Source organism: Falco biarmicus, chromosome 8 (assembly GCF_023638135.1).
Source record: "Falco biarmicus isolate bFalBia1 chromosome 8, bFalBia1.pri, whole genome shotgun sequence".
In the NCBI taxonomy this organism is placed as follows: domain Eukaryota; kingdom Metazoa; phylum Chordata; class Aves; order Falconiformes; family Falconidae; genus Falco; species Falco biarmicus.
Genome location: NC_079295.1, coordinates 55,621,843 through 55,634,097, shown reverse-complemented (window position 1 = coordinate 55,634,097; position 12,255 = coordinate 55,621,843). Strand labels below are relative to the sequence as shown.

General features: G+C 52.8%; 1 protein-coding gene across 1 annotated transcript; it reads right to left on the bottom strand.

Moving 5' to 3' along the window:
- Nucleotides 1-5,698: 5,698 nt before the first annotated feature.
- On the bottom strand, nt 5,699-11,597 carry MSX2 (msh homeobox 2). The gene is made up of 2 exons (XM_056349423.1): nt 11,147-11,597; nt 5,699-7,652 (listed from the first exon to the last, which is right to left on the bottom strand). Exons 1-2 carry the CDS (start codon nt 11,499-11,501, stop codon nt 7,228-7,230), a joined length of 780 nt encoding a protein of 259 aa, XP_056205398.1. The 5' UTR covers nt 11,502-11,597; the 3' UTR covers nt 5,699-7,227.
- Between the last annotated feature and the right edge of the window lie 658 nt (nt 11,598-12,255).

The following is a 12,255-nucleotide window of genomic DNA, read 5'->3' as shown; positions in this document are numbered from 1 at the left end:
TGGCTTTCTGCTCGACACTGGGGAGGGGGGGGGGTGCAGGCAGCTCCCGGGTCGGCCGAGCCCCCGCCGTGCCAGACCGCAGGGCTCCCGCCTGACGCGCGGGGGCACCGCGCCGGCACCGCCCGCCTCATCCCGCATCACAGCGGAGGCGGCTCGACGGGAGAAATCAAAGCCGGGGGGGGGCGGGGGGCGGCACGGAGCCCGGGGGGGGGGCGGGGGGCGGCACGGAGCCCGCGGGGCAGCGCCCCGGGCCGGGCAGGACGCGGGCTGCCACCCGCCGGGGCGGCGGGGCCGGGGCGGCGGGGCCGGGGCGGCGGGGCCGGGGCGGCGGGGCCGGGGCGGCGGGGCCGGGGCGGCGGGGCCGGGGCGGCGGGGCCGGGGCGGCGGGGCCGGGGCGGCGGGGCCGGGGCGGCGGGGCCGGGGCGGCGGGGCCGGGGCGGCGGGGCCGGGGCTCCCCTCCTTCTCCCTCGGATCAAACCAGCTTGAAAGCAGCAGAAATCACTGGGAGGGGAGGAGGACGTCAGCAGGAGCTGGACTTCTAAAAACCGTTCCGCCCCATAGGCTTTAATATTAAAAACCCCCTAGGAGTCTCAGACACTGTATTAATTAGTGCAACCACCCATGAAAAGTTGGGTTTGGAACAGCATTCTTTGCCCTGTGTGAAACAGCAACCCTAATAAACAATTGTTAACTTGGCCTATTGCCTCTGGTAAATTACACAGCATTAAAAAATAATGCTTTTCATATTAGGCAGTAATTAAAGGTTGGGACAGCTTTAAAACAAGAGGGGGAGGGGGGGAATCAAAGAAAATATAAAAATGTTCTTTCAAGAGTTATGGGAGGCTAATAAAGTATGTCTGTTATAGTGCACCACTTTGCCCCCAGCTACAGCCAAACTGGAGCCACTGCAATTGCCTCTCAATAAGATAATGATATTCCTTTCTCTGCTATTAAAAGGCTCCCAGTGCAAACTTAAAATGATTTATTTAATTTAAGAAATTATGAGGTGTAACTTCAAAGCGTAAGCCGTTAGTAATGGAAAACACCAGGTTGTTTAAAATTATAATAATAATTGTTTGGAATACAGTGACATCAAAGTGCTTTCATCACCAAATAAAATATAGCACAGACCCCCAAATCCAGTGGAGTTTATTGAGTAGACATTTTTTGGTGTGTTTTTATTATTTCCTTATCAAGAGACGTTATTTTAGCAGCTCCTTTTCTCAGCTTTGATGTTTTGACAGTCTTAAATTAATTTTATTGCATTTTTTTGGCTCGGAGATGGGAGATTATTCTGAGTGCTTATTTTTCATTATGACTTTTTTGTTTTCAAGAACCGGTTTGTTATTTAACACAGCACCTTGATAAGCGCAGTTGAAATGAATTGGCCATTACAGGTCATTAAAAAGCAAAGAATTCTGTTTTCAAGCAATCCATTACACGTCTGGGAAAATATTCCTACTTAAAACAAACTTCGAGTCGAACGCCGGCATAATCAGTTTAATAAAACGGGTAGCGCATACTTTTAAGGAACATGTTTTTTTCTTTACGAGATTCTTGCTTATTCAAAACACAGCAATCTAAGAAATACATATACAGAACATTTTGCCAAAACCGACTTGCCTTTACAGTAAGAATATCACAGAATGTTTTTAATTTCCTTGAACAGTGTTATAAAACATTAACCGTACATACATCGCTTGAGACTTTTTCCTTCCCAAGCAAAGCAGAATTATTCCAATCCCCTTAGAAAAAAAAAAAAAAAAAGAAAAGAAAAAAAAAAGAAATGGTAGCATTTCAAAATATACTGCAGTTGCAGCTTTATAGACCGGTATTTCCACTAAAACAGCAGGGACAGAATTGCTCTGGTGTTAAAAGACTGAAATATAATGGATGGAAAGATTTTTATTCCTTTAGTGCAACTAGTTGGGAACTGCTGGTAGCACCCGCCAAATGCCTCATGGATTACGGTGGGAAACACGCATCGAGGGACTAAGGAAATCAAACCCAAAACAAAACAAAAAAGCTCAACAACAAAAAACCACCCCAAAGTCACCCCCACACACATCACCACCCCCGCTCTGGAGCCCGGCACCTAAACGGAGCGCGACCCGTCAGCGGTTCGTTCCCGGGTTTCCCACCGCGGGGATGAGCTCGGCAGTTGCCCCGAGATCCCGAAAGCTTTTCGCTGGAAAATATACCCCTTTGCTCTGGAATGAAAAAAAAAAAAAAAAAAAGGGAATAACCACTTTGGGTTTGTTTTGCGAGAGAGACTTCCTGGGCAAAGAATGTGGGTGCTGCCGAAAGGGGGTTAACGTCGGGAAATGACCCCCCGGAAAAGGCTTTTTAAATCTCCGTGGTGGCTATTGACTGCAGGCACGGGAGAAACGCGGACCGCTGGGGAGCGTTGGATTTGGGGTGTTTGTGGAGATTATTTTTTTGTTTGGTCCTGTTTAATAATTTTTTTATTATTATTTCTTTATTGTTTTACTGCAGAGATACACGTTAGCCTGCGGGGATACCAAACCGGGGATAAACGGGGGTGGGGGGGAATAAACTCTGGAGAAAGCAAAACGGTGACTTCCCCGCCCGAGCATCCCCGGGGGCGGTGGGAGCTGGGTGCCCCGCAGCTGCTCCGCGGGCTCTGGCCACCCCCTGGGGGACCAGCGCGGGGCGTGGAGCCCCCTTCCGCAGCTGCGGGGAGGCAGGGGGGAGCGGGGAGGTGGGGGGTCCTGCCTTCCGTGGGGCCCACTCCTCCTGCCGCGAGTGTCCAGCGCTCACCCCCAAAAATCCTGCAAAGCCCCGCGTGTGCGCAAATCAGGCACTCTGGCGCCTATGGCACTCGCGCGGCGAGGCGCGGGCGCTATATGGCAATGTACAGCTCACCACTATGGAGACACGTGTGCGCGCGCACACGCGCGTACCCGTGCGGTGTATGAGTGCGTGTAAATCCGCGGTACGGCGATGCCCGCGCCAAGGAGACCGCACAGGGGCGCGGAGCGGGGCATGCTGCTGCAGGACCCCGCTTGCCCCCCGGACCTGCTCAGCATGGAGGTCAGCTGCGCACCCCGGACCCCCCCTCCCCGCGCTGGCATCCGCGGAGCAGGTGTTCGCTCCTGAGCCGAGCCCCCGCTGCCCGGAGCCGGTGCCCAGCCGGGAGAGGCTCCATCCCTGACGGTAGGGCCGGCGAGGGCCCGGGGTCCCCCCGGGTCGCCGCTGCCGCCCCGCCGCGCTGGGTGCCCGCAGCCCCCGGCCGCGCAGCGAGGCTCCCGGCAGAGATCAAACCCGGCGCCCTCGGGCACGCCGCAGCCAGCGCGTTTTCCTCCTTCCCCATAAAATGCAGGAATTCCGGGCTTTGACAAGGCAACGTGACAACATGAAATGTAGGCTCCGAGCGCCCGTGGCTTTAGGTAATGAACGCTTGGCCGTAGAGACTCAGAAAGCCCATTCCTAACTGTTTATGTCAACAAATCCATCCCTTGGGAATTAAGGTCCCGGGAGAGCCGCGCTGTGCCCGGCTGGCCTAAGCCGCCATTCAGCAAGTCGGGACTTTAAGGATCGGGATAATTTATCGCGCTGTTTTTAATGTTTATTATTTATTACTCTAATTATTTTTCACTTTCTATTGGGAATTTAAAATATATAGATGTACCTGGAACAGATGCCAACTCCTTTCAGTCTCACTCAACTTCTAATCATCGCATCTGCTTTGTGTCAGAAAATACTTTGGGAACAATTTAACTTTGCATTAAAATAACTAATTAAAGCCACACCTCCACAGCCTCTTGCGAAAGTGGAGGAGGAATTTCAGTAAGTGCATCGCTTTTAATGATAGCATTCTGATTTCCCTGCCTCGCTGTAATTTATTCAGTTACAGATCTGCCTGCGGGGCAGCTCCCATTAGGCCGATGATGAAGTCTCATGAGTAAAGCTTGACACCTCCCTCCTAATAAAATATAATACTCAATTAACTCGGCCTTTCTGAAGGCCTTAATTGGAACAAGCTAATAATGGGCGCAGGGTGAATTGTCATGCCATCCGCAAGCTCGGGGAAGGTGTCACGGATCCGTCCTGCCTTTCCCATGCAGCAGAGGTTGTAACCGAGATTTGGAAGCTTTTCCTTCAACACCCTTGTGTTCTGCAATAAATCTGTATCCATTTAAGGATCTATCATAACACACACAAAGCTCCTGCGCTCAAAGAATATCCAGCGAAAAGATTTAGCTGTAATCCCTGACACAGCTGATTTATACCGAAGGTTAAAAAATACCGCTGGTTTATTTATAACCGGCCCGGCCCAGCTAGGAGAGCACTCGGGACAGCCGGGCGGGGAGGGAGAGGGGCGAGGGGGCTTTACCCTGCCCGGGACTCAGGGGGAGAACACTTCAGAAAGAGGGAGCCCGAGAAAGAAGCGGTTGTCTCCGGTTTTTATGCGGCAGTAAATGCTAATTTGAAAAGTCTGCACGGAGATTATGTTCCCCCAGCTTTGTTCCCTGCAGTTGCCAAGCGGGAAGGTTAACAGCGTTCGGGAGCGTTTCGGAGTCGGGAGCGGGGCGAGCGGGGCGGGATCCGCGATGCCCGCAGCACCCCGAGCCGCTGCCCCCGCCCGCAGCCGCTCCCTCGCAGCCCCGCGGCTTTCACCCCCCGGCCCGCTCCCTCTCGCACGGCAGAGGCCGGATCCGGCGTGGTGCTGAGCGCCGCCGGCGCGGGGGGCGGGCGGGCTGTGCCCGCCGGGGAGCGCTGCCCCGGTACCGGTGCGGGGCGAGCTGCGGGGCGAGCGCTGGAGCCGGGGCGAGCTCTCCTCTGCCCAGCCCGGTTAAATCGCTCGGCGCTTTCGGCAGAGGCGAATTCCCCCTTTTCTCCATCTGGGATCCCGAAGGTCACTCCTGACCCGCACGAGCCTCCTGCAACAAAAACGTACATTGTGCCCGCACGGCGCCTGGGCATGAGGCGGTACATACCCCTGCCCCCCGGGTGCCCCTCGTACCTGAGCACCCCCTCTCCCCCCTCGCCAAAAGGGCCCGGGGCGAGCGGTCCAGCCCCTGCTCCCCAGGGGAGCATCCCTTGAGGCAGGCTGTCCTGAAAACCCTGGGGCAGCGCCGACGGCAACCGGGACCCCCGGAATGCGGCTGTACTGGGGGACAGCAGGGTCCCTGACAGGTCTTACCTGTCCAAAATTACCCCCCACTATGCGGGGGTCGAGACTAGTCTCCCACCAAAGCATGGATTTGAGGTCAATGGGAAGGCGAGTCGAAGGGAGAGTCCCGAGCAAAAAAAAGCGCACGGGCTAAGAAAAGTGATGGAAACATCACCGGAGTATGATGTTGTAAAGAACAGAGGCGCCTAAAAGCGGTTGTTAAAAACAAGGAAACCTCATAAAAGGTTTGGCTTTCGACTTTGAATTGTTGACTTGCAATTCACCTTCATGTGCTGCAAATTTGGCTTTAATTCAGATTCAGAAAAGGGAAGTAATCATAAAGGCAACCCAAACATTCCTTTGAACTTGACCCAGCCTTGCAAAACACACACGGAGAGAAGTTACCTTTTAAAGAACTCCAAACACTCAAGAGACCCACACGCGATTAAACATGTTTTTTCTTTTTTAATTTAATTCGAAATAAAAGATAAGAAATAATAAATCTTCAATAAAATATATAAAATTGTACAAGGCATCCCTTTCAAAGGGACTTTCCTATAATGGAAGATTGGGGGTAAGGGGAAAGGAGAGGGAAAGTTCATCTATAGTGGGTCCCAGGCAGCAACAGTGCCTGGGTCAAAACAAACCAAAACCAGCAAAACCTCGTGGCTTTTTTTTTTTCTCGTTTTTCTGCTTTTTTGTCTGTTTTTTTCTTCCACAACAACATGCTAAGAAAGTAAATCCAGGAGAAGCTCTGCCTTCAGTGCTCCACAGCCTTCGGACTAACTTTCTCACAAAGTTTAGCAAGAGTAATACACATAATACAATAGTTACAAGGAGAAGCCTGGAGAAGATACTGCCAGCGCTCGGGGAGCTCCCACGGGGACAGACAGGTTACGCAGTCTCTTGGCACCCCACCGTCCTACTAGTAGGGTTGTTTGTGATACCTGGATCTCTCTTAAGAAGGGCTTGAAGCATGAGTCACTTACATTGGCATCCTTAGCAAGGGAAGAAGAGGAAGACTCGGGGGGTTCTTCTATTTAACCGAGACTGTTGCAAATAGTAATAAAAAAAACCCAAAAAAACAGACATGTCCCAGAAGTGTTCAATAATCCTTTGCTCACCACCACTGTGGAAACAACCCACATCTTCTTTCCCCAGAAAGCTTCCTTCCCTCTTTTCTCATTTTCAATGAACATTGCAGAGCCAAGACTACCTGGCTGTAGCCAAAAATTTCTAAGCATGCCAATAGGAAGAGATAACGACCAGCCTGCCTAATAACCCTCCCTTGCATGTTACCTCCCCTCACAGTGCTTTACAAATGCTGAAGCTATTTATACAGATAAAGGCATTACAGGAGCCTACGGTGGAGAAAACCACGCTCTACATTTAGGAGCCCCACTGTTCATCTCCTTGCAAACATCTGTCGAGGTTCGGACTGCAAAAATATTCCCTACCCCCAGAAATGCAGGAACTTGCTGGCTCTGAACTTCACTCAGACTCTACTGGGTCTAGTTTCTATTTACACGGTGTCTCTAGCTAAGGGCTCTGCTTTCTTTAAAAAAAAAAAACAAAAACAAAACAACAAAAAACAAACAACAAAACCTTGATTACACCTTTTTATTTCCCTCCCCCTTGCCACCAAATTAACTGATGGAAACAAGAGTGTGGGTTTAGGGCATGCACCCCTCTTACTTTAAACATGTGTTGGGCCCCATCAGGAAGGCATCTGGAAATCTCTGCCTTTTTAAGATGAGATTGCTTTTTCACCTGTTCTTTTTTATTCTAGTTTCACGTGCACTGTATAAAACCCCTAAATTTGCTCAAATGTTTTTTTCTTTTTGTTTGTTTGTTTTTACATTTTTTTTCTTTGAGGATCAGACTCTCAGCGCTCAGAGCACGCTCAGAAGACACCCAACCCATAGCGTACAGGATGTCTTGCTTTGCTAACGCAAACTCCCGTACACTCAGGATGGCAGATAGAAGCGTGCAGAAAGAACAGCCAGTACTGGCTGGGGTACTGCCTTCTCAGGGTCGGACATGATCCACCAGGAAGTCTGTCTCACTGTCGCTTTGTCTTTCTGATCTTCTTAGGATAAGTGGTACATGCTATATCCAACAGGAGTAGCATAGAGTCCAACGGGCGGGATAGGCAGCACAGGTCTGTGAAAAGGGTAGGATGTTCCATACAGTGAGGCAGCCTGGATGGGAGAGTTGATGGGGAAAGGGAGGCTGAATCCCGACGGCAACATGGGCTTCGCTGCCATTTTGAGCTTCTCTAGTTCAGCCTCCTGCAGTCTCTTGGCCTTGGCCCTCCGATTCTGGAACCAGATTTTGACCTGGGTCTCTGTGAGGTTGAGGGAGCTGGAGAACTCGGCTCTCTCGGCGATGGACAGATACTGCTTCTGGCGGAACTTGCGCTCCAGAGCCAGCAGCTGGGAAGTGGTGAATGGGGTTCGGGGCTTCCTATTCGTCTTGTGCTTCCTCAGGGTGCAGGCAGTGGGGCTCAGGTGTCCTGCAAGGAAGGGAAAGGCCAGTTATCACAACGCAGGGGGACCTGAGTGCTCTGGAGAGATGCCGCGTTTGAGAGGGCTGGGGTGGGAAGGGAGCGGGGGGGGTTAAGGGAGTGTCCCACCAGGCAATACCCTCAAAACAGGGGATCCTTTTGCAAGTGGTTCTGGAAATATTTTTCTGGCCAAACTTATGTTCACAGGACTTCAGCAGACGTCCTGGAAATGTGAAATTTTGCCTCAGTGATTTCAAAGGGACAGCCTGTAGGCAATCAGGGCACGAAGGATTCACAGGCACACACACAGCAGATTGCTTTAGGAGTCACATCACAGGGGTCTAGAACACACAGAACAGCATCTTGGTAGCTGCAGAACTGGATGAATAACTGCAGCAACGCACGGGACGAGCATACAGGCAAAAGTAAGAGACCCACAAAAGAACAGTGCTGCAAGAGACAAGCCCAGCCCAGCCCTGCGCCAGGGTTTCTCCACCAAATGCAACAAGTCAACCCTATCTTTTTTTTCTGACAGCTGAAGAAGTGGGTATGATAATTTTTGTCATTTAGATAACTGGGCATTTTTCTTACTATTTCTTCTTCAAGAGCAACCTTCTCTTCTGCTTTATAACTTTTCAAGGAGTATTTTCTGGTTTTGAACAAGTATAAAAAAAAAAAAAAGCAGTGTACATTTCATTCAACATTTAGTTTTTATGACATTTGCCCATCTAAAAAAATGAAGACATAGCTACAAGCATCCGTAGCCAATAAAAGTCAGGAAATCTACTACCTTTTGTGCTTGCCTTGTAACCCTAACCAGGTTAGGCACATGTGCCCGGGACAGCACATCGCTGACTTGTCTTTAGACTCATTTTGCATTTCACTAATAATTTTGCAATCTCAAGAACGATTAAAAACCCTGTGGCTGACTTCAAAAGCTCAGCGATTTGGCTGTGTTTTGGATTGCTCCCGGGGCATACGACCAGCTCCCCTGGCTCCCCAGCCTGATACAGAAAAGGACACCCAGGCTGCTCTTAAGAGGCTGCTAAATTTTGTACTTGCTGCAGTGTCTGCTTCAAACGCTTGTTAGTATTTGCACGTCGTGTTTTCTGGACCCATTTCACTTTCCTTTTATTTTTTAAAATAAAGTGAACCCCGAAGCTGTTTAAGTGCATATCGGGCAATTAAAAAAATCCCACGAGGAAAACGTTCAAAAGTTGAGAGAGGGGAGGGAGAGAACAGCTAAGCAGAAAAAGTTAAAACTTCTCTTCTTACTCTTCTTCTAGATAACGAAAGCGAAAAATAAAACCCTCTTAGAAAACAACTTGTCAGATACCGTCTTATGATCACACGAGGGCATTTTACTAATTACGGTGCTCACCGTGACAGTCGGTTCGCTCCAAAACTAGCATTAAATTCAAACGACACTGAATGGACCCTAAATTCCCTACCGGTCACCCCGTTATCCCAGTCTCTCTTTAAAGGCAGCCCGTTCCTGTCCCCCGGGGCGCGGAGGGGCCGCCCGGCAGGGACAGCCTCCACGGGGCTACTGTCGCGACGGGCGGGCTGGCTTAGCCCGACCTGTCCCGACTTCTACGCGCAGGGGGAAACGGCAAACACATGCTTTCAAATTAAATCCCGGGTAAGTATTTCCCCGGAATACACCCAAGCGGTCAAAGGCTTCTTCCCTCCCCATCCCCCAGCCCTGATAAGCGGCGGGGACCGTCGCCATCGCTGACCCTGTCATTGCGCTTATCCCGTGACAGTCCTCAAGCCCTGGCTGCAGGCATTTGTTTCGCTGGTTTTTTTTCTATTTGTCCTCCGTTTTCTGGCCAACGCCGGACAAAAAGCATCACCCGGAGACAGCTGCCTTTTCGCGTTGTTCAAAAATCCAACTTGTACAGCTCTTCCCCCAGTTCATCCCACCCGGATTATTAATGATCGTAAATCGAGGAGCTGTTTCTAACGTCACACATCCTCCCCGCTCCACCGCCCGTGACGGACGGGCTTCCCGGGGGGAACCGGCCATCGCCCCTTGCTGTCACACCGGCTCCCAGGGACCGAGCGCCGGGAAATCGGGAAGATGAACGAGGCCGAAGGACCTTCCCTTCCCTGACCATCACTTTTCACCCCAAATCCCGCTGCCATCACCCACTGCAGTCCCTGGCGACTGAAGCCCTTGCAACGCTGTTTTGCAGATCTCACGAACCGCCGATTTTAATAGAGAAAGAATTTAGAAGTGGAAAAAAATGCACCGGGAAAAGATTAGGCCTTGTGTCTGGGGTTTGGGCAGTTTTCGAGAAGGGGTTCGAGTAGGAGCACACGCTGTTTTTCACGCTTTTCCAGCATAGTTGGGGATACATGGAAATCGCAAACGGGAGCTACGCAGGGAATGACACGGGCAGGCTGCTCTCCTCCCAGCACGTTAGAAATCAAATTAATTGGGGATTATCGCAAAGGAAAGGAAGCGACTGAAAGCCAAATCGAAATGATTGTAAAAAAAAAAAAAAAGGAGCTGTAATAGCACTAAACTTCCTTCTTGCAATATTAGGTTACAGGAACAAATTCTGCGAGGCTGTCCGGCGGGACAGTCCGCGTCTGTAAAGTCACTAACTTCAGTAAAGCCGAGCGTTACATGTGCATCAGGCACGTCGGGGATGCGCGGGGAGAGCGGATCGATCTGTTAACGCAGGTGCCGACAGAAAGCCTAGCGCTGTCGGGCTGCGGCTGTCACCTTCTCCTGAAGGTACTGTTGTTTTTTTTATTTTTTAGAAGCAATTGATTTTTTTTTTTTAAGGGATGTCCCCAAAAGCGAAATGCAATTCAACGCAGACACAGCAGCGCAGCTCGAACAGCAAAAAGGGTTGAAGAAGTGACCTGTCACCTCCGGCTGGCGTGTCCCTAAGGCGGTGGGGACGGGGTCGGGAGGGATGGCAGGGGCTGAAGGGGTCATGCCCAGCCCGGGGAACCCTGGCAGGCTGCAGGCAACGCAGGAGAGAGACAAGCACCGCGCCGGGAGAGACCCGGCGGGAGACCGCGCCGGGCTGGCGGGGACTGGCGGGGACACCTCCCGACCTCACAGGATGGCTTTGCCACGCATGGTGTCAGGGAGAAAGGAACCGGGAGAATTCCCAGTTCTCCTTGCATCGAGATAACATAAACGGACGAACTGGCAGCCGGCGAGACGTGTGTCGGGAAAGGCAGCTCCTGATCTTTCTATGTTTTTTTAAAAAATATGTATTTTTATATACCTGCGTATAACAATCTGTAACTGTATGAACGCAGAGATATAACATACATATGAAGAAATCCGTAACGCACACATACCACTCACACACATGTAGATGGAAATACATATATAAAATGTACTGCACATATTCAGCGCGCTGCGCGCATCCCGGCGCCCGGCGAGCAGCGCAGCTCGGGGCCGGGGCTCTGCGCCCGCCCGCCCTCGCCCCCCGGCCGCCGGCGCAGCCCCCGGCGCCGCTCCCCCGGCCACTCACTTGGCGGCGGGGAATATCTCCCGGCCTCCTGGATCCAGGACGTGCCGTCCTCCGAGTTCTCCGATTTGACCGAGGCGGTGTCGAAGGTTTTTGTAAGCGCCCCGGGGGGGCTGTGCGCGTCCCGGGAGCCGTGACCAGGCAGCAGCAGGTTCCTGGAGGTGCCCACGGCCGCCCCGTCGGCGCTGCCCCCCGCCGCGGCCAGCGGCAGCTCTTTGGGGGGTTTCTTGTCGGACATGAGGGCTTCCACGCTGAACGGCAAGCTGGACACCTTGACTTTGTGGTGCTCCTCGGCGCCGGCCGCCGGGCCCTCCTCGTCGGAGGAGAAAACCTCCTTCGCCTTGGAAGGAGAAGCCATCGCGGGTGCGGAGGGAGGCTGGAGCGGGGCCGCCCGGGGAGCTGCGCTGCGCCTCTGCCCGGCCCTGCGCGGGGACTGCGCGAGTGAGGCGCTGCGGGGCCGCCCCCCTTTTTCCCCCCTCTGGGGGCTCCCGGCTCTTTCCTCCTTTGGGAAGTGGAGTAAACGCCGCGCCGGCCAATCAGAGCCCGCGCTGGGCCTGACGTCGCGGGGTGACTCATGCCATTGGCTCGGAGGGCCGCGGAGGGCGGAAACCTTTTTTTTTTTTTTTTTTGTCGGGCCGATGCCGTCGGGGGGGCCCCCGCCGCTCCGAAATGAATTAGGAGTTAATGACACGGGCAGCCAGCGGGGCTGTGCCATTAAGGAGCCGTCCAGGGCTATAATCATAGCGAAGCAAGAGAAAAAGCCGCCGGGGTAATTAAGGCTGATGATTAGGCGAAGAAGAAACTTCAGAAGAGCGCGGCTCTGCCTCCTCCCGCCGCCGGCCCGGCTCCTCCCGGCCCCCCCGGCCCCCTCTGCCGCCCCGTCGAGTACCGACGCGCCCCCGCCCCCCGGAACGCCCCCCCCGGAGCGGCCCCCCCCCGGAATGGGGATCCTTTCTGCTGTCACTGGTTAGGGGCTGCGGGGTGCCGGACCCCGCTCAGCCCGACGCCCCCGCGGGGGGACGCGGGCCCCTGCTCCCCGCCGCTCGTTTTTCATCCCAAAAGGTTTTTTTTTTTGTTTGCGTTCCCTCGGCATCAGGACCCAAGTCGGGCAA

Excerpts from the sequence above, each read along its gene's own strand:
- MSX2 (XM_056349423.1), bottom strand. The coding sequence starts at position 11,501 with ATGGCTTCTCCTTCCAAGGCGAAGGAGGTTTTCTCCTCCGACGAGGAG. Across the intron at positions 7,653-11,146 it reads GAGATATTCCCCGCCGCCAA|GACACCTGAGCCCCACTGCC; the intron begins GTGAGTGGCCGG and ends CCTTCCTTGCAG.